General features: G+C 42.4%; 1 protein-coding gene and 1 non-coding gene across 2 annotated transcripts in view; both read left to right on the plus strand.

Annotated features, from left to right (window-relative positions):
* The window catches only part of EIF3A (eukaryotic translation initiation factor 3 subunit A), a 39,774-nt gene extending 20,822 nt beyond the window's left edge, over nucleotides 1–18,952 (plus strand). The window contains exons 11-22 of the mRNA XM_059730082.1: nucleotides 823–1,008; nucleotides 3,577–3,924; nucleotides 4,472–4,576; nucleotides 5,654–5,767; nucleotides 6,006–6,128; nucleotides 7,108–7,261; nucleotides 7,860–8,044; nucleotides 10,388–10,449; nucleotides 12,898–14,294; nucleotides 15,819–15,993; nucleotides 16,374–16,534; nucleotides 17,552–18,952. Of these exons, the coding sequence (XP_059586065.1) occupies nucleotides 823–1,008; nucleotides 3,577–3,924; nucleotides 4,472–4,576; nucleotides 5,654–5,767; nucleotides 6,006–6,128; nucleotides 7,108–7,261; nucleotides 7,860–8,044; nucleotides 10,388–10,449; nucleotides 12,898–14,294; nucleotides 15,819–15,993; nucleotides 16,374–16,534; nucleotides 17,552–17,874 (3,333 nt within the window). The 3' untranslated portion in view covers nucleotides 17,875–18,952. The remainder of the gene's footprint in view (nucleotides 1–822; nucleotides 1,009–3,576; nucleotides 3,925–4,471; nucleotides 4,577–5,653; nucleotides 5,768–6,005; nucleotides 6,129–7,107; nucleotides 7,262–7,859; nucleotides 8,045–10,387; nucleotides 10,450–12,897; nucleotides 14,295–15,818; nucleotides 15,994–16,373; nucleotides 16,535–17,551) is intronic.
* LOC132251296 (small nucleolar RNA SNORA19) lies at nucleotides 1,127–1,258 on the plus strand. Its single transcript, XR_009463241.1, has one exon. It is a non-coding gene; the product is annotated as a small nucleolar RNA SNORA19 (small nucleolar RNA).
* Nucleotides 18,953–22,149: the final 3,197 nt, after the last annotated feature.

Raw genomic sequence — 22,149 nt, forward strand, 5'->3', positions numbered from 1 at the left:
AGAACATTATTTTAAAATAATAATTAGAAAAATATTGCAATAGTGGTAACAGGAGTTGAATATGTGGTATGCTTTGTCTTGTCTTCTAGCTTACTTTAACTTGTTGTACAGACTCAGTGGGCATGTCTACACAAGACACTTTACTGCATAGTAAAGCAAATTACTGAGTAGTAAGTGTCATCATTTATGTGTGCAGACCCTTTCTATGCAGTAATTCACTCTACTTGGCAGTTAATTTTCTACCTGCAAATGCAAGTAGCAAACTAACTGCTGAGTAATTATTTTGCAGCAAGGCACAGTTAGATAGCTGACCGGGAGCAAATTTGCTCCCAGGCACTAGGGGGTGGGAGATTGCTTCCGTCCCCAGGAGCTGCCTACTGCCAGGGCAGGCTCTGCCGCTGGAACCTGGGCAGGGGCAATGTCCTTCTGCTGGGGCAGGGAGCTCCCTGCACAGGGAGAGTTCCCTGCCCAGCCTGGAGCTGGCTGGGACCTGCAGCTCATAGAGGAACAATTCTGCACCTCCTCCAGGAGACAGCTGTCCTGGTCCTGTGCTCCCTGTCAGCCTCTGGGCTAGCACCCAGAGGGAGCCTAGCGCTCCCCCTAGCTGCTGCAGGGGGCCAGTGCAGGGGTGAGAACAGACTGATGCCAGGAGCAGCAATTCTGTTCCCAAATGGACACATGTGTAGATGCCTGCCCAAGGTGAGTTTACTTCAAAGTAATTTACTCTGGAGTAAACGCATGCAGCAGTATTTGCATGTGTAGATGTGTCCAGCGATGTCCTAGTCACCTTCTTAATCTTGGGCTTCTTTAATTTATGTAAAGGTTCGCCTTGATCATACCTCTCGAAAATTGAGCTTTGGATCAGATTTGAACTATTCTACTCGAGAAGATGCTCCACTTGGTCCTCAGCTGCAAAGCATGCCTTCTGAGCAAATTAGAAATCAGCTGACTGCTATGTCTTCTGCTCTTGCTAAGGCTCTTGAAGTTATTAAACCCCCTCACTTGTTGGTAAGTATTTTTAAACTTGGAAAACTTCAACAAATATTGTTAATTCATGTACAAAATAGTGTAATGTATACCTGATATCCTTGTACAACCGCTGTACAGCTGTTTCTTGCCAAATCAAATGCACATTTCATTGACCTGCTCTCAGAATAGTGATGAGCGGTGTTATTTCTGATGTGCTAAAAAAACTGTTGGAGGTTAATTAGCAACATGACTATATGTAGTTATTGTTGCCAGTCCCCTTCAGACAAATCAGCTGATCAAGTTCAGTATGTACAAATTTAATGTAGAAGTATAGGTTTCCCTCGCTTTATGAGAGTTCTGCATATGTGAATTCGCTATTACGTGATGACCCTTTTTATGCCAAAAATTTGTTATATGCAAGATAAATTCACTCTCATGCAATCGGTGTGGTGGAAGCCTGCAGTGAGCTGCGTTGTGGGAGTGATGTACAGTGTACAGCTGTACAGTGCATTGTAGGAGTGATGCGCACCAAAATATAGTCTCCTGTGTGGATCTGTGCTCCTCACTCGTTGTCTGACACGTATTTCTGTTGTTGCCATCTCCATTATGTCAGTGCCCTGGACTTGTGTGCATTGTCTGCTGTTGGTGAGTACCAAAATTGTCCTGTAAGTGGTGTAGGCATGGGTCTGGGGGGTCAGTACAGTCAAGATCTTGAAACATATCTCTGTTTGTTACATTGTAAAGTGGGTTCCCTGTATGCAAATTCGAGTTATGCACTGTTTTCTAGGAACACATGTACAGCATAAAGCAAAGGAAACCTGTAATGTGATTATTCGTGGGAAAGGCTAAATGTATCTTATGCAACTGAGACAGCGAAAGAATGCTGTCTCCATCCTTGTAATTGCACTAGATTTTCTGGGTTAGCCTAATATAATTGTTTTGAAGCTGTGAATACTTCCTCAGCATTAGCTTTCCTATGATACATTAGGCTGTCTGTAAGTAGTTATGTTAAAGAAGCTCTGCTAGGTTTTGAACAGTCAAAAATTTGACTGTGTTCTTTTTTCTTTTAGTACTGTGTTGCTCTATCTTTTTTTTTCCTCCTGTTCCTTAGCAGCTACTCTTACATTCCTTAGCATTGTGGCATTTGTTTTTAATAGTTATAATGAGTGATATTTGAATACTTTTGAATTGATTGAAAACATAAGAAACTTAAGAACGCGGTATTTTAAAATATAAGGAAGGTGTCAGACTGACTTCCAACAATGCCCTCTCCATCTTGCAGCATGAGAAGCCAAAAATCCCCAAATGCAGCCAGTCAGTTCTTGTGCGGTCACATTATTAAAGACGGTGTCATCGTGTGCATGAGGGACAGAATTAAGATTGCTAGGAAGAGATTTATCAGCTTTTTTGGTGAAGAAAAAGATAATTTTTCTGAATTTTTGCCCGTATTGTATCAGATTGCTCTTTGGAATTGTCATTGTGACAGATGTGGAATGCAGTCTCACAGCAGAGTCTAGAAACCATGAGCTAAAGCTTTTGTAGCCTAAAAATTGACTTCCTTCCTCCCCTCCTTGAGGATGGTGGCTGTTAGTTGAACTTCAGCTTCTACCTGTGATATCACCTATTTCCAGGTTCTCTAAAGGTTTTCAAGCAAAAAAGTGGCAAGTCAAAACCTGATATTGCCAATATACTTACTTTTGAGTTAGTGTTTACTGGTCAGAAAGAAATAAATGGCAAGTGTATTTTTGCTTTGCAGTAATGTTTTGAGAAGGGATGGCTCTTGGAATGTAAAGTATTAATACATACTGTCCTAGCAATGTGCCTTCTTCAGATTTTGTGTTCAGTATAGTCCTTTTATCTATGCAGTTTCATCTGCATGTAACTGCAAAACTTTAAAGGTGGCTGCTTGCATATTTAAGTACTAGTAGTGGTTGCCATAGTAACCGTTTCATAGCTTTCTTAGGATTGGTTCCAAAGCTTAGTTAAGTCAATAGGGCTCTCCCTAGCTATTCCAATGGATATCTAATTATGCCATCTGTAACTTCCAAATTCTTATATTATGACTTGCCACATAGGCCCATTCATGCACAGTGAAGGTTAAAATAATGATAGTGGTGTTTAATATATTTCATTTTTAGCAATCTTAGGAAAAGATGCCAGTTTCTCATCAAGTATTTTTCCCATAGGCAAAACCGTCATTTGAAAAAAATACAAATTAGATTATTAGTCCTGTCTTGTTACAGGCACCTGGTAGATCCTGGTTGAAACGTTAAGTGTTATTGTACAAATAGTTTAAATAGGAGTAGTAGCAACATCACATTCCAATTCACTACGTAAAATACACATTGTGAAGTTACCCAGAACTCATGTTGGCTGAGCATACTCTTCAGCATTTAGTGTAAAACATTTCTATCTAACATTTGTAATGTTTTTAAAATAACATAATTTTGCTATGATATTTGGCTAATGGGCTGTGGACAATTTTCTTTAAAGGACCTTAGAGTCTAATCTTGAAGTCTTGGTTTCAGTGTTTAACTTTTTCATGATTGATCCCTTTTAAAGAGATGCTGTCTCTTGTTCTTAACTTACCCATTCATTTTCATTTAGCAAGAGAAGGAGGAGCAACATCAGATGGCTGTTAATGCTTACTTAAAAAATTCAAGGAAAGAACATCAACGTATCCTTGCTCGTCGTCAAACTATAGAAGAGAGAAAGGAACGTCTTGAAAGTCTAAACATTCAGCGTGAAAAAGAAGAGTTGGAGCAACGTGAAGCTGAACTACAAAAAGTTCGTAAAGCTGAGGAAGAAAGGCTGCGCCAGGAGGCAAAGGAGAGAGAAAAGGAGCGTATTCTGCAGGAGCATGAACAAATCAAAAAGAAAACTGTTCGCGAAAGGTTGGAACAGATCAAGAAGACTGAACTGGGAGCCAAGGCATTCAAAGATATTGATATTGAAGTAAGCAATTCATTGGAGTATCAAATTTTTCCAGGTGCTTGTACAACTAACTTTCATGTTCTCCATCTGCTTTGTTCTCTCTTTGCTATATGCAAGAAAATAATTTTCTGATTTAAAAATGAGACTATGCATTTGGGCGATTTTAAATATCTGATTTTGCTCAGCCTCTGGAGTAAAACTGAACACTGAGCTTGACTAAAAGCTGTGTTCTAGTAGGAATGAAGGGAATTTTTTGAGAGGAGTCTGATGACTTCCTCTGTCTAGCTGTTTACATAGCAAATAAGATGCGACATAGACATCCAGATCCTTTGTGTGATGTCTGGACTCTGTCTTAAAATTCAGATTAGTGTCCATTAGATGCCTTTAAAAGTAATATACAGGTTGTACAATAGACACTCACATAAGTGTAAAATGTTTCCACTGTCAGCCAGTTTGAAGACTAAGTGAGAAACTGCAGAAAAGTTAAAGTAAATAGAGGAAGCTGCATTCATGCCAGGAAACAAACATTTGCTTTCTGTTCTGTTAATTATCTTTATCTGCTTTGTAGGATCTTGAAGAATTGGACCCTGACTTCATTATGGCTAAACAGGTTGAACAGCTGGAGAAGGAAAAGAAAGAACTCCAAGAACGTCTGAAGAATCAGGAGAAGAAGGTATAGAGCAATGGTTCTCAGTCTTTTTAGACTCAAGGCACCCCTCCAAAAATGTTAAAAATAAATATAGTGTGCATATCGTAATACTGTAGTATGCATACTGGAATTCAATTATTTAAAAATAATTGGAGGCAGTTGATTAAATAATTATATTCACACCAGAGCACAGCACAGCTTCTACAGAGCCAGGTCTGGAAACGGCTCTGGCAGCAGTGTGCAACCCTGCACAATGTCTCCTGGAAACGGAGGCGTGTGGAACAGTTCTGCCTAGTGGAAGTGGCATCTGTCTCCAGGCTGATGCCACCTTGGGGTGAAACTGCCCCACATGCCTCCTTTTTCAGGAGGCACGTCAGAGCTGAATCAAGAAGAGCTTCAGCAGAAACATGCCTGTCTGCATAATGTACTCCTTTCTGCTGCAGCTGCTTCTCAGGTTATGTCTGATGTGCCTCCTGAAAAGAAATGCGCAGGGCTGGAATCATGGCACCCAATTTGAGAACCACTGGTACAGAGTGATAAGAGGAATGGCTTGTCTCCACAGAAATGTATACAGTTATTATTACCTGTTGCAAACTCTATTATATTTGTTTGTGTACTCAGTTGTATTGGTTTTAATACAATTACCTGTTTTCCTTGCCCCTGTGCATTCACTGGGGCAAATTATAAGCTGATAAAGGCAGGCTTACATTGATTTTCTGTCTGTATACAAATGTGCACTAGATGTGCACTGATACTTCGGTCTGTATCGTATCAGCACCAATGGAAGGAATATTGACATAATTGGCAGTTGGCTTTTTTTGGCTGATGTGGCTGATAATATTGCTGATAAATGCCGTGTGCACGTGTGCAGCACAGCATGGGAGTGGAGCTGGGGTATGCGCTGCTCAGGCAGGGCTCGGAACAGAGCCATGAAAGGCTTGTCCGGGATGGGGGTGGGTGGGGGGAGTGGATCCTGTTACTCTGCGCACCCCTGGAGAAGCAAATCTGTGAAGTACAAATGTTTTTAGCATTCCAGGTTTGGTGCTTTTTTACATAAGATAGGTTAAAATTACATACATATTTATATATTTCTCTATTTAGATTGACTATTTTGAAAGAGCAAAACGCTTAGAAGAAATTCCTCTAATAAAGAGTGCCTATGAAGAACAAAGGGTTCATGATATGGAGCTGTGGGAGCAGCAGGAAGAAGAAAGGGTAAGTTTTCGTTTCAAATGGCAGGATCATTTAGTAATTTGTATAAGAGCTGTATTTGTCGGCATGTTTGATGTGGAGGTTTTCAGTTTCTTACTGGTGGACAACAGTACCCTTTTGCTTCAGCCAGGGTGGAGAGAGTAGGCAGCTATCTGATATGCTGTCTTCAGTGATGGTCTATGAGTATTGAAAAAAATGTAATAAAGCTTTTTATCTTCTTTTACTACTTGTATTTTTATAGATCACCACTCTGCAGCTGGAACGTGAGAAAGCCCTTGAGCATAAGAACAGACTATCAAGGATGCTGGAAGATAGAGACTTATTTGTAGATAGGCTCAAGACAGCACGGCGATCAATTTATGAGGTGAACAAGATCCTCTGTGCTTGTTGTAAAAATGCTTCCATGAAGTACTAGACTTGATTTGTATCCTTACTGTTCCTCTTGAAAAGGATGAATGAGTTAGTGTATGCAGCTGGGGCGGGGGGGGGGAGGAGTTTTAGTTTATGCAACTAATAGACAAAATTGGTGCTTGGCTCTCTTTCTGACTGTCCAGAAGAGCTTCATCATGAAGTTTCAGGGGATAATCCAAATTCAGAAAGTTAAACCTTTAAAAGGAAAAGATGGCTGCCACAATGTAACATTAAAACAACAGTTTTATAATTCAAGGGAGTTATCATATCCCAAAGCCTTTGTCTGCATTTCACCATCTTTCATTGCAGGTTATGTTAAGAATAGGGCTGGGAGGAGAGATGTCCACAAAACGATCTGGAAGATTAACCCATATCCCGTCCTAAGCACCATCACTGACATGGTGATACAGTTGTTTAGCAGGAGAAGTAAGCATTAAAAGCTGTATTTTAGCTCTTAATGCAGTGTGGAGCTGGAGATGAGGGAGCCAGAACCATATGACTAGTTAGTTCTTCGGGGCCACAAATAATACACAGGCTATAATTCAGAATCACAGAACTTCTTGGAGTAATACTGAAAATCTCTGTACTCTGAAGAACTGGCTTTATGTGATTCTTTTGTGGCAGTAAATGTAATTCCTTCAAGATAAGCAGGAATCAAACCACTAACTGATTCTTCTCATAGGTAGGAGTTACATTGCTTCATTTCTAATTTGCAGAAATGAATTACTGGCTTGTAAAATGGCCAGTAGATAGGAAAAAAGATGGCTGTTGCAAAACATGGTGACACAGTCATTGTTTATCATCAGTGTGAAGTTAAGAAGTTACAACACGCTTGTGATTCTGGCATCTGATGAAGTCCGTAACCTCAGCAACTCTGAAGCTACTAAAAGTTAAGGACCGTTGGTTTTACTCCTGCTCTTCATTTGTTTTAGGAAAAATTGAAACAGTTCCAAGACAGGTTAGCAGAAGAAAGGCATTCTCGTTTGGAGGAACGCAAAAAACAGCGCAAAGAGGAGCGGCGGATTGCCTATTACAGAGAAAAAGAGGAGGAAGAGGAGAGACTGCGAGAGGAGCAGATGCTTAAAGGTAAAATTAAGACACTTGGATTGAATGACCAGACTAGAATTGTATCTCTCCTTGAACCACCGCCAAAACTTACAAGGTCAGTTTTAGGTTGCCCTATTCCATCAAGTTGGAGACAGTTTCTCTCTGATTAAGAAGGTTCACTATTCCTTATCAGCCATTGCATCTTGTGAACTGAACTGTGCAGCCAGCCAACCAACCAACCTTCTGGCAGTCTTTCTGTGTGCACACGCAATGAAAAACAGAGACAGGTGTGTGAAGGGCGAGTGGGTGAGCTGAGGCAAATGTGGATGAAGGGCACATAGTGAAAGAGCATGAAAAAATGAGATTTAGAGAGCCTTTGGTTTTGAGTTTTAAATTTGAGTTCGGGCAGTCATTTTGTACATAAGACATTATGTTTTTCTTTTACTTGAGAGTTACTTGGTTACAAAAGAGGAATGCCATTGTTCATAAACTCTAAAATGCTTACCTCGGTTTTTGAGTGTGAAGAGGAGATTGAATCCTCTTTTCCTTCTATTCTAAACAATTAGAGAGGACTTGCTTTATTGTGTATTTAAACTTTCTTGAAAGAAAAATAATGTTTTACACATTCTTGTTGCAGAGCGTGAAGAGAAGGAACGTGTTGAACGTGAGAAACGTGAGCAAGAACAGCGTGAATACCAGGAACGGGTCAGAAAACTAGAAGAAGTGGAGAGGAAAAAACGTCAAAGAGAACTGGAGATTGAAGAGAGAGAGCGTCGCAGAGAGGAGGAGAGAAGGGGTCTTGATGATCCATTTTCAAGAAAGGTAATGGTTCTGGTTTGTTTACAGATTGGTTACTTTTTCCTCTGCTAAAGGTTTGTAAGAAGTGGAAAATATAGCTCAGTTGTGTTAATGAAAGCAGTGCAGAGATATTTCGCCGAAAGGGAGAAATTAAAATATTTTGTTAATGGTTGGATATCAGCTATTTTCAGTTCACTCTGTGCAGGCCTCAGGAAACTACTGTTATGCCAGAGTACCGAGATTTTTGAAGACTGAAAGGGTAGAAGGGATAGAGATTTTCGTTTGGTCAGCATGTATTTTGTGAGGCGCCTGTCTGACATAAAACCATAATGACATAAGATGAAATTGTGAAGCACAAGAGCTCTTAAAGGAAAGCAAAAATATAATCCTAGGGTGGGAGCAGAAGTAGGAGGAAGGAGGGTGAGCCAAAAGACTCAGTGGCAGCCGCAGCAGGAGAGCAACAGAGGGAGATGTGCCTGAACAGGGAGTTCGGGGCCACATGTTAACTCTCCAGGGCTGCCAGTTGGACAGCTCTTGTATTGTCTTCTGCAGCTCATACAGAACTTCTATTCATTAACAATTGAAATGCTTTTTTCAAGCATAGTTATAAATTATATGCTTTTATTTGATAGAGGGAGGAGTGTTCATCTCTTTAAAAATAGGCTAAAGCGCAAGTTGACACCTGCATCTAATATAATTGTACAAATACACATTTGTGTAAAGTGGGGTGCTTGATACGCAGAAATACTTTAGAGGCTCTTCACAATATTGCAGTCTCTAAAAGTTGTAGTCATGGGCATGTGTTATGTTAGGTCTGGACAGACACAAAGTGAGAGGGATGTCTCCTGCCTCAAACTCTATAATGAAGGTATTGGATAAGAGCTCAGACTGAGAAGAGTGTAAGGAAACAGTGAAACATTGTGTTGTGGTAGAGAAGACCAGATCTTAAGGTGTTACATAGAAAGAATCTGCAAGATTTAGACATAGCCCGATTGTGAGGAATAGATGGTCGTCCAAATTGAGGATTATGTTGAAATTATGGGCCTGAGCAAACTTGTGGATCCAGGGTTTGAGAGTTCATTTGGGGCCATGTTGAACTGGAGGTCAAAGCAAGACATCTGTGAGATCTGGGGGAGAGGCCAAGATTTCATTTTGGACAGAAGGAAGTAGGTGTGAAATAGTGGGGTAGGACTATAAACTGTTAGCATTAAGATGGTAATGGAATACATAGAGGTAAGTTAAGGTCATCTATAGGCTGACCATATGGGACAATGAAATATGGGACATTGCTTCCCTCCCCCCCTGCTGCAGGCAGGACACCACTGGTATTAAGCTAAGGTGTCAACGGCCCTGTTAATGACCCTTTGTTCTTTGTCACAGGTGTTAACAGTCCACTTTGTAATGGTCTTCCATTAATCAACCTAACTTATTAGGGCAGTTTTGGTGTCTGCTAGGGCTTCCTATTTCACAGCTCATGCCCAGGACGCTCGTTTTAATTTTCACCAGCCAACTGGGACCGGCCTCCGAAACCTGGGACTGTCCTGGCCAGTCCAGGACATACGGTCACCCTAGTCATCTCCCTGTTTAAAAAAAAGTTTTGTATCTAGAGTACTTCGAAACGTTTGTCCTGCAAGGTTTTGTTTATTAGAAGGTCAAGTCATGAAATGAATAAATAGTACTTTGACCAGGCTAAGATCCATATCATTGGATGCCTGCTGCCATGCATGGTAGTAATGTAAAATGTCTTTGTCTTAAGTATTGGTACATTAGGATTAAAATCTAGCTGCCAGTTTTTTATGGTACAGATTTGATCCTGTACTCACTAGATCTAATAAACAGTTTAATCTGTTAACCTCCCAGTGTTCAAAAACATTGTACAGTGCCTTGCACGTTGGGGCCCCGTTTTTTGTTGTTTCTTAAGCTTTCCCACAACAAGCAAGATAACTATCAGGTAGGGCTGCTATTTAGCTCAGTGAACTTCATATTAGTCTGCTGTCCTGTAGAGTGCAACACTTGAATACTTGATGCCATGGCATGGGGTTAAGTGAATAAGCTGTGTGTAGAAATTGTGTGCACAACTCTGTATTTTAGAGTTACCAAAGAGGATGCTACTAAGTTGCAGCAGGGAAGTTGAGGTTTGATATTAGGAAAAACTCACTAGCAGGGTAGAAAAGCACTGGAACAGGTTACCTAGAGAGGTTGTGGAGTCTCCAGCCTTGGGGGTTTTTAAGACTTGGCTAGACAAACCCTTGGCTGGGATGATCTAGTTGGGGTTGGTCCTGCTTTGAGTGGGGGGTTGGACTAGGTGATCTCCTGAGGTCCCTTCCCACCCTAATTTTCTCTTCTCATTTATTTTGGTACATATAGGAGTCATCTCGCTGGGCAGACAGAGATGGTGAAAGCTGCTGGAGAAGAGGACCACCAGAAAGGTGTTTATAGAGAAATTGAGCACAATGTGTTTTGGGCCCAGCTTGTCGGCACTCTTACCATTGCTGTTTTCAAAGTTGCCTTCGCCACAAATATATATCTATCTAGCATTTGCACCTTTGGAAGGTGCCTCCAGGGATTCTTTAAAATCCTTTGTGAGGATTCTAAAATTAGAGAAAAGGTGTGAGAAGCATAAATTTGGGAGGGGGGCAGAACATGATGAGATACATAAGGTAACAGACAACTCAGGTGTATGATTTCTCATGTGTTCTTTTATCTGGTAACTGAAATTGCATACATTTCAAGGCTTAGTTAAACCATTTTAATTGTATCTAGTTGATACCAACAAGCATCTAATATATTGTCAGCTGCTAAAAAGATTTTCCGTTTGCTAAAAATCTGTAGTCTGTCTCTTGCATGATCTGCTGCAGAACTAAAAATGAGGGGATGATAGTGACTAGATAAAGACTTTGCTGAAGAATTTGTCTGTAAGAAATTGAAAGACGTCAGGAAAACCCCAACAAAACCCCTGTAGGAGCAGAATTCAAAGCTTTGCAAGTGATTTAAGTTCAGGGTGGGTGAAAGGAGGGCTGAAGATGTATGCTCCAAACTGAAACAAAGATGCAAAAAAAAGGCCACTTGGAACAAAAATGAAAAGAAGAACTGCGAGGGGAGAGTTTAATGGAAGGATGTTTTGAAGCTGCTTATTTTTTCACATCCAAATATTTAGGATGTTTGAACATGTTCACTGGTAGCTGAAATTTTCAATGAGGCTGCTTAAAGGGAGAAATAATAGGAGGTACTATGTGTCTAACAATTCAAACTTCTGCTTTCTTTTTTCATGCTGTCACAATGAATCAAATCATATATCAAAATAGCCTTTGAAAACTTACGAGGCTATTGAATATTATCTCGACTAATTCTTTTAACTTGACCCAACAGAGAAATTAGTAATCTAATTTTAATAGAGATGATGGACATAATTCTGGATTTTTTTATGCACCTGAAGTCTCACTGACTTTAGAGAGAGTTTGGATGTCCAACCGGGGATTATGGTCTGTTTTTATAAACTATCACAATCCATGAGAAACTGAAACCCAGGGGGTATCTCCTTGTCCCAGGGCTACAAAAAACCATATGCACCATTTGCATCTTTATGGCAACTTATCATTTGTTCCTGACCACTGGTGAAGAAACTGCTTTTGGAAAATTAGTTTTCTTCCTATTTAGGAAAATTATTTGTTGTCAAATCTGTGGGTTGTTACCTGCAGGTGTAAATAAAACGAGCTACGTACTGGTGTGAGCACAGAATTACAATACATGGGCCACGTGTATGCAGGTCACGTGGAGAGGTTCTGCAGTCAGCGATATGCCTTGATGCATGATGACACAAAAAGACTTTTGTTCTCAGTCAGTACTGTCCAGTCTTTGAGTGTTGAGGGCCAATCATATTTGAGCTGATACACATAGGATGAATATTACCATTTCCTTGCTCCCTTTGCACCAAGACGCTCTTGAGGGTATACTAAAACCTTGCAACTGCTATTGTCTGTAGCCACCTAGCAGAGGAAGTTTGGGGAGGAACAAACTGGAGTGTTCTGTGCTCTGCCCACTCCAAGCTGGTGTAGCAGCAGCTGGTGTGACCCCAAGCCATTGTTCTGCAGGTGTGCAGGTAAACTGTGATTAACTAGATCAGGGGCAGGCAATTATTTTGGGCAGAGGGCCGCTTACTGAGTTTCGGCAACCCATTGAGGGCCACATGACAGGCAGCCCAGGGCAGATAAATGTTAATTTTCTAAATTTTTTAGGGGCCCCACAGGCTGGATAGAATGGCCTGGCAGGCCACATCCGGCCCCTGGGCCACATTTTGCCCACCCTTGAACTAGATGTTAGTCTGCAGCTTTTCTGGATTGCCATGTGTGGTGGTAGCAGGAGCCATGCTTTAAGAGGAATACACTTAGATACCAGTTCCTTTCCTGCTCTTATTAGACTCTCACAAACCTGCCTGGAAGCAGGCAGTAATTCAAGTCAGAGCTGTTCTTATCTTTGTAGTGCTGCAGTTCACCAGCAGGGGAGCTGCTTGAGACCTGCTCCTGGGGCCAGGCCTGTAGGACAGGTGATGCCTTCTGCCTCCTTACCATAGTTATAAGGCTGCGTGAACTTGAAAATAGTGATGGCATTGGGTTGGCAAATACCTTTACAGCCCCAGTCTAAAAGCAATTTGCTGAAAATACCATTACTTGAACAAAGGTGTGCTGGTTGTAGGTGTGTTGGTTTAAGGACGTAGGCAGACAAGGTTCTTTGGGTGAATCTGGTATCTTTTATTAGCCCAACTAAAGTAGTTTGAACAATTCTTCTTTGCAAGCTTTCGGGTACAAACACCGTTCTTCTCACTCTAACGCATACATTTTTTCCTCCATGTAAACTCACTCTTTCTGTGTGGTTAATAGGGACTGGCGTCGGGGAGAAGCACGAGATGATGAAAGGCCCTTCCGACGCGGAGATGAACCAATTAGACGTGGGGGTGCTGATGAAAATGAACATCCTCCCTCAGAAACAACTGATGAGATGGGCCCCAGGCGTGAAGTGGATGAGGACAGGGGCCCCAGGCGTGAAGTGGATGAGGACAGGGGCCCCAGGCGTGAAGTGGATGAGGACAGGGGCCCCAGGCGTGAAGTGGATGAGGACAGGGGCCCCAGGCGTGAAGTGGATGAGGACAGAGGACCCAGGCGTGAAGTGGATGAGGACAGGGGCCCCAGGCGGGGCTTGGATGAGGACAGGGGCCCCAGGCGGGGCTTGGATGAGGACAGGGGCCCCAGGCGTGAAGTAGATGAGGACAGGGGCCCCAGGCGGGGCTTGGATGAGGACAGGGGCCCCAGGCGGGGCTTGGATGAGGACAGGGGGAGCTGGCGGGCTACAGATGAGGATAGGGGCCCCAGGCGCGGCCTGGATGAGGATAGGGGCCCCAGGCGCGGCCTGGATGAGGATAGGGGCCCCAGGCGCGGCCTGGATGAGGATAGGGGCCCCAGGCGCAGCCTGGATGAGGATAGGGGCCCCAGGCGCGGCCTGGATGAGGATAGGGGCCCCAGGCGCGGCCTGGATGAGGATAGGGGCCCCAGGCGCGGCCTGGATGAGGATAGGGGCCCCAGGCGCGGCCTGGATGAGGATAGGGGTCCCAGGCGCGGCCTGGATGAGGATAGGGGTCCCAGGCGCGGCCTGGATGAAGACCGGGGCAATTGGAGGGCTGCAGATGAGGACAGGGGCCCTAGGCGTGGCCTGGATGAGGACAGGGGCCCTAGGCGTGGCCTGGATGAGGACAGGGGCAGTTGGAGGGCTGCAGATGAGGACAGGGGCCCTAGGCGTGGCCTGGATGAGGACAGGGGCCCTAGGCGTGGCCTGGATGAGGACAGGGGCCCTAGGCGTGGCCTGGATGAGGACAGGGGCCCTAGGCGTGGCCTGGATGAGGACAGGGGCCCTAGGCGTGGCCTGGATGAAGACAGGGGCCCTAGGCGTGGCCTGGATGAAGACAGGGGCCCTAGGCGTGGCCTGGATGAGGACAGGGGCAGTTGGAGGGCTGCAGATGAGGACCGAGGTCCCAGGCGTGGGCTGGACGAGGACCGAGGTCCCAGGCGTGGGCTGGACGAGGACCGAGGTCCCAGGCGTGGGCTGGACGAGGACAGAATATTGAGACGAGATGAAGACAGAGGGCCCTGGCGTAGTTCAGATGAGGACCGACTCTCGAGACGTGATGACGACAGGGGTCCATGGCGTGGAGGGGATGATGACAGAGGTCCCAGACGTGGCGATGACTCAAGACCTGGTCCTTGGAGACCATTTGGTAAACCAGGTAGGAATAATTTGGTAACTAAATGAGACTCCTTTGTAATGAAACCCGCTCCCAAAGCTAGATTCATTAACTATAATAAGATGCTGTATACTAAGAATTTGATCCTGGAGACAGGGTCTAGGTCTGTATTGGTGTAAGTGACTGTCAGTTTGATCAATTTGCATTCGTTTCTCTTCTCAATGAAACTTTTCTTTTGCTGATTTTTTTTTTTTTTAAATCCACATTATGTAGAAAATATTAGCGTGTATTCATTTGTTGTGAGAACTGCACATAGGATGATGTAGGCCCACATTTTTATTTTTATTTGAAGGCATCCAAGTACAATATCTAAGTGTAGACAGCTAACATGTTTTTGCCGTTTAAGCAGATTTTGGGTCCTATTTTTGCCAGTCATGCTGCAGTGCCCTCCATTAGTCTTGTTGAAGCTGATACAGAGGGGAAAAACCTGACTAGCTCAGTGAAATAGAAGTTGTCCTGGAAGCGAAGGGTCCCTGGCTTCTGCACCCAGGCCTGCCTCCCACTTTATCCAATGTCTATTGAACACCAAATGCAGAAACTTAATTTGAGGCAGAGCCAGAACTCCTTCTCCCAGGCCCTGGAGTTAGGGCACTTTGCTGGGAAGCGGGAGATGTAGGCTCTAACCCCTTCCTGGCAAGGGGATCCTAGAACCTTGGTCTCCCTGGGCAAGCGTCTTAGCCATTAGATTGTTGGGCTAAAATATGGGAGGATCCTTTTCCCCCTCCCTCTTCCCATTTTGGTTCTTAATCCATATAAGTGGGGAAAAATGCCTCCTGCACATGTACACTTATACATGCAAATAGCATTTAGTAGATGTTAATTGGAATAATTCAAATTTAACAACAGTAAGAGCAAGTCCAAAGAACCATGATTCCTAATAAAGTTCAGTTAGTCTAAACTCTTCTTCCTTGTAGGTTGCCACTGAGGACTCATTGGTTAAGGTTAGGCTAACTAAATTCTTTTGCTTGTTTTTGCACATGCATCAGTAAGCTCTTGGAGAAGTTTGGATGTGTAATTTGAGTAGAAAATACAGATTATGTTCAACCCTTTTTTGATCTTCAATGGAGAATATGGATCTTTTCCTTTTAGGCATGTAATCAGGATTACAAACAAAAGGTCTTTTGCCTTTTCTGTCCCTGTGTGGTTCCTTCTTGAATTCTGCACACATGTCCTTGTCCACCTTGAATGAGTTGTGCATGGGCAAAGACTCAAGAGGAAGGCTACACTTTCTTTACGGTGGTGGTTTTCAACCTCTTGTCTGTGGACCCTAGGGGGTCTGCCAACTAAGGGGTCCGTGAAAGATGACCATGATCAGTCGAAAGTATGTGAATACCCACACTTAAAATTCACAGGGGTCTGCACCTCCATTCAAAATTTCCAAAAGGGTCTACACCTCCATTTGACATTTTTTTTTTTAGAGGTCTGCAAATGGAAAAGGTTGAAAACCACCACTTCAAGGCAAACGAACAGTTTTCTTGACTCTCTGACTCCTTTTGTTATGTATAGGTGGGTGGAGAGAACGAGAAAAGGCTCGTGAAGACAGTTGGGGACCCCCAAGAGACTCCAGACCCTCAGCAGACCGAGAATGGGATAGAGATAAAGATCGTGATGAAAATGAAAGGGACCGTGATTTTGACAAAGATCGTGACTTTGATCGGGATGATCGTTTCCGACGCCCTAGGTTTGATTTTCTGTTTTTTACAAAAATCTGAGTATTGTTAAAACCACCAGCATTTTTAAAACGTAGTGGTGTGTAGATTTCTTAAAGGAGGAGAGTGTGGCTTTTATGAAATCATATTATGAAGGAAATCTGAGTTGTAGGAAGCAATTACAGAATGGTTGCTATATGTAAACATTGTTGGAAGCCTTTATTACCAAAAGAGTTGATCTTGCATTGTAATGGAGAGGTCTTTAAGTCCTCTGATAAACTTAAGTGCCTTATATGTCTGGGATGCTATTGCACTGAAAATGTTTGTCTTCCAACTGTCATTGTCCATTGCAGCAGAAGCCAGGATGTAAAGAGTTAAACCTAGTTTTTCATTTCCTTTTAAATGGCAAAAGGGAAGAAGCTGTTTGGAGGCGAGGACCAGCTGAGGAAACTTCCAGCTGGCGAGACTCATCTCGACGAGATGAGTGGGACAGAGGTGGTCGTGATCTTAGAGATCGGCGTATTGATGACAGGGACAGAAGAGGACCTCCACTCAGAGTAGAACGGGAAGAACGTAAGAGTGTTTTCCTTTACCAGTTTAAATCTCGACAGTAAGAGTGCTCGTTTGTATTAAGGCTTCTTTATGCTGCTTCAACCATGTAAGGTGGCTTTTAAGTGACTGCAGTATATTTTATTTCAAGTTTAACATTTCTTTATAATATTAGAGTGACATAAAGGTACCATGGCGTAAAGGAGTCTGTAGCAGTACCAGAAAATCTATTCCACCTACTACGGTAGTTGGCTGACATTCTGACAGGCTTCAACCATGCACTTACACCCAAGTGGATTTAGTTGGGGACTCGAATGTGTTGGGATGTGATCCTACCTGATAGAATGACTCAGAAGGAGCAGCATAACACTTCTGAGTATGTGAGAGGAAGAGGATCTGACTCTTTAGTTTTATTTTTTTTAATGTATAGATGCTTTCAAATACCAAACTGAGGTTGTATTTAATTTTATCCTTTCTGCTGAAGTAAGTAATGTTTAACACAACAGTGTTTTGTAGCACTGTTCTGAGCAAGATGAAGTATTACAACCTAGTGACACTTCTGTTACTTTTGGAATTGCCTGAAAGTTGATAAAAATAGCTGGTAGTATTTTGAACCAGTATATGCTTAAAATCCTCTCCACGTTGCCTTAACATTTTGATTTTTCAGTTTTAAGGATTTGTCCTGTTATGAAACTTTACCTCTTTCCAGACAGATATTATAAGCTGTTTTCTTATATTCTGGTGGAATTGGCTGCCTGAATTTTTGTTTTAATTTCGTGCTTGTTTCATGTACATTATCAGTGAATTTATGGTAGTGTTGATTCAAGAGATTGGGTTCTATTCTGAGCAACTGAAAAGTGGTGAGGTCACCATTGGTTGGTTTCCATTACAGTGATATAAATTCAGACCTAGTTTATGATCTGGGACTGAAAGCACTTAGAAAATTGTGCAAGAGGGGAAGATAGACGTCACTGAATTAAATTATCAGTGCTAGGCTTGGTGAGTGACTCAATTTTAATGCATGTCCTTGCATATTTTTAGCCAACTCATGGCGGCGTGGTGATGACAGGAGAGAAGAGCGTGGCGAAGAACGTGAAGCTGTGCGGCGACCTGCTCCTGCTTCTGCTTTGTCGCCTGCTCCTACTCCATCTCATGCTCCTCCTGCCCCTGCCCGTGCTGTTTCTCCTTCTTCTGCCCCTGCCCCTGACTCTGCCCCTGGCCCTGTCCCTCCCTCTGTTTCCAAGGAGGGAGAAAGAGATGGAGAGAAAGAGAAGGCTGCCTGGAAAACAGAAAAAGAGAAAGAATCCCTTCGTCGCATTAAAAATGAGACAGATGAAGATGGATGGACCACTGTACGGCGTTAAGTCAAAAACAAAATGCAGTTTAAACAGGCATTTTAGCATTGATTTGGTGAAATCCACAGATTATATTTGTGCTTATAAACATTCTGAATTGGAGTTCTTTAACCAATATTTTGAGGTAACCTGAAAGCATGAGCCTGTATTACTTACTTGTATTTAGATTGATCATGCACAAAACTCACAGCAGAAGGTTGGGAATTGGATGCCAGGTTCTGAAATTTCAAATGTTGCTGATTTCACAGATTGTTACTAAATAAAAATGTGAACCCTGTGGTTAACTTGGGTAATACCTGTATCTCAGACCAAAAAAACCCAGGCCTTTTAATTTTTAAATGAATATTTTTTCTTTATTGGAAATGAGGTATGATTCTCACAGAACATGCATTTGAAAACAAATCTCTGTTCACATCATGGTGGCATTATTGAAAAGGCAGAGCTGGATCCATTTCCATAATTGGCCAAATTGGTTAAAAACCTGTCCCCCTATTTAGGTATTTTTGAAGGCAGGAAGTTTTTGTGAGAGGTATTTTATCATTATCTAAATTCAGTAAGTTGTTTAAATTTGAATGAATTACAATAAACATTATGACCATTAGCTACACTGGGTTATTTTCTGTAGATTTTACTTGAATACGTATGCCTCTAAAGCCATTTTGCAGTCTTTGTTCTAATACTGAATACTGCTGCAGTGTAAAACAACAAAACATAAGGCTTTTGGAATTCAAGCATTTTGGTAAACATACGGCTATATATTTTCTGTTGCCAATAGCATAACTGCTTTCCATACTGGATAATTCATGACTTTCAAGCATCTATAAATATTGTCATATTTAAAATGTGTGATTTTTGGAGGAATTGTTCAGATTCTCCAGTCCCCCCCCCTTCTCCCCTCCCCAATTCTTTGTCTTCAGGGTAAATGCTTTTTCTCTCAACAAGTGCTTTGTGGTAATGGCTGCGTTGACTTCAATTTTGGGGTGCAGTAACAATGTCATTGATTAAGTAGCGGGGATTTTTGAAGCCAGCACAGAACTTACTGCTGTGTGTTTCTTCTTCAATGATAAATAAACAACTTATGAAATTAGCTCTTGCTGTGTTTTGTCTTTAATTAAACTTTTTGCTATGTATTCAAGAAAATCAGCTGCTTAACTAGCTTCTGCTTCCCCCATGCATATTCTTTTCTGTCACTGTTGAAGAACGTAGCTTGCCATTCAGATGTTTTTTTGACTGAAAGAGTGATGTAGTTGAGGCAAAAGTGAACTTGCATTTGTACATTGATGCTTTTGTCCTTTCCCAAGCATGTCCAATAGGGCTGTGTGAAACGGCACCGCTCTGTTTCGACTTGTGTTTCGACAGAACAGCATTTCGTTTCAAATTTCGTTTCACTTCGAAACTGGTGTTCCGTTTCGTTTAGTTGAAACAGGTTTGCTGTTTCATTTTGCCCATGGGCTACAATGGGGAAGCTTGAAACAGCCTATAACTTTGTCATTTCTGGCCTGATTTGGATGAAACGTGCAGGAATGGTAGCCCTTTCTGAGGGCATGAAGCCTGCCACGTTTTAAGGAGATAGGTGCAGGGGTTTCAGGGACACTGCACCTCGAAGTCTTGAAAGCAAAAAACGCATGTCATATATGTGTTAAGCCACAGTGGGGTCAAAACTGCAGGGATGCTAGCCCCTGCTGAGGCCACGAAGCCTGCCAAGTTTCAAGGAGATAGTTGCAGGGGTTTGGGGGGAACTGCACCTTAAGCTGCGGACAAGCAAAACTCATGGCGTGGGTGACACTGTGTGTGTTAAGGCGCAGCAGGGTGAAAGCCGCAGGCCTGCTAGCCCCTGCTGAGACCACAAAGTTTGCCAGCTGTCCAGGGGATAAGTGTAGGGGCTTCTGGGGTCCTGCACCTCTGGCTGCTAACAGGCAAAACTCATGACATGGGTGGGTGACACTGCATGTGTGTTAAGGTGAGCCCTCACTCAACAGACACCAAGGCAGAAAGCAGGGCGGTTCAAACAATGCTGCCTTTTATGCAGGTTTCCATCCCTCTCCCAGAGCACTGGGGCTGGAGGGGACCTTGGGAAAGGATGGCAGTCACTGGCCAGCTACACTGTCAATAATGAGAGCACTCTTCCCCCTCCCTCTCCTTACTTTAGTTTCTGTTTCCCTGCAGGCAAGCCCAGCTTGAGCTTCAAAACGTTTTGACTTGCCTCATTTTGTTTTGAGCTCAAAATGAATTGAAACAGCGTCAAAATGAAACTGCTGGTGAAATTTTGGAGAGCCCTAATGTCCAAGCTTCCCAAACCCTCACCTTTCAGGAAAGCTTACACTTCCATAGTGATCTTCTTTTGAAGGCTGGATGTGGAGTTTCTGTGAGGCCCATCAACTCCACTCCTTGTTTGACCACCAGAATCATTTCTAAGCAGGAGAAAACTGGATTTTTTGCAGACATTTACCATCTTGGGAGATATGAAAGCAGAGGGTAGGACCTAAGCCTTAATAACCCTGCACTCTAACTACACAGATGCTAACAGGATGGTTCTGTGTGTGTTCAGATATTTAGAGTTGATGGGGAAGACTGCTGCCAGTCTGAAAAGTGAAAATTTCTACTTTTTTCTGACTGTAGCCGTATTTATTTGATGTAAATGTGATATGTGGTTACTGTACCACATCTTCCTTGTTGCATAACTCCATTCTGGTATCTACACCTTAGTTTTTTTTTTAACGTATTTGAAACTTCGAGAATGTGAATAGGGTGGTGTAAACACTGGCACCATTTATGCTGAGAACTGTAAACTGTATCAATTCCCTTAGTTAACTTCATTGACTCTGAGCCCTAAAGATGGGACTTCAAAATACTACTGTTCTGGTTGATCATTTTAATAGAAATATCCCCTTAAAGTGCTTTTCCAGGGGGCACTTCTAACCAGTTTTAGTTTGAATATAAAATCTCCCATCTTTCCTCCTGACATCTTCCGTTGAGGGTAACATATGCATTTTCTGGGAGAATAGTGATGGTTCCAGAATTATTTCTTTTTATGTAAGAGCTGCTGTTATGATTTCATTTTTACATTTACTTAACATCCTCATTGAAAAAAAAAATCAATGAAACTGGAGCAGAATTTGGGACCAGCTAGCCCATCTGTAGGGACTGTATAAAATCAGATTGATGATTGCACTTTAATAATTAAAAAATGTCTTTACATCTCATTGTAAGTTTAAGGTATACTTAAACTGTAATACTTTTTTAGTGTTACAGGCTAGCTAGAAGGGTAAGCATGGGCTGCCTGTGGGAGGTAAAGACTGAGTGTCTAGGAGGCAAATCCCCAATGCTGAAATGATGAAAGCATAAAGTCTTTTTGAAGGTTTAGCTTTCCCTTCTTTCTAAACACTAAGCCCTTAGGCTTGGCTTGACTTGGCCTTAAGATGACAAAGCTGTGAATCCTGACATTTTAGAGCTGCTGGGGTTTGCAAACGAGGCATGTTTGTAAGCTGTTTATCTGAAATGCTTTTGTCTCTTGTGGAAATATCCTTGCACTGTGAATGCTGGCAGGTTGCTGGTCAACCCTGGCATGGCTTTGAGAGAACAAAATGGAGGTTCTGAACATGTTTGAAATGGTCCCAGTGAATTGCAGTCGCTGCACTGAGGGAGAGGGTCTTGAACTCCACCACGAGAAAGGAAACAGCTGAAAGGACTCAGATTTATCTAGTAAGTTGTCAGAGGTGCAATTAACTTGGGAAGGAAAACAGGTGTTGATCAACATGGGGAGAAGGGATGTTGAAATGTGCTCAGAAAATTCCCTCTGCTCCTTTTTCATTACTTTCAAGGCACCTGAACATGCCTGCTCTGTTTTTACTAATTCTCTGCTCTTTGCATGAGTAAAGGGATTTAATACCAACAGCTCATTTGTAGTGTCACACAACTACAGTGAAATAGATGCAGCGTTTTTGATCATTATGGTCGAACTCTTAAAAAGGTGCAGGTGAGAGAAAGTATCACATATCTGCTGCTTTCCAGGGAAGAGTTTATTAACACAAAATTATTACCCAGATTTGCTGGTAGATGGAATATGCTGTTCAAGTAGCCCACATGGGAGTGGAGGAATACATCTTTGTAAAACAACATACAAAAATTAAAATATAAGTGCTCAGTAACAGATTCACTACTGCTGTTTTTCTAAGGGAAACTTAGCAGAATAAAAGTCAGATGGATGTTTCATAAAAGATAAGGTCTAATAAATCACAAACCTTCACCCTTTCTGTATCTCTTGCTGATATTGTTCAGCATTTG

Source organism: Alligator mississippiensis, chromosome 6 (assembly GCF_030867095.1).
Source record: "Alligator mississippiensis isolate rAllMis1 chromosome 6, rAllMis1, whole genome shotgun sequence".
Taxonomy (NCBI): Eukaryota; Metazoa; Chordata; order Crocodylia; family Alligatoridae; genus Alligator; species Alligator mississippiensis.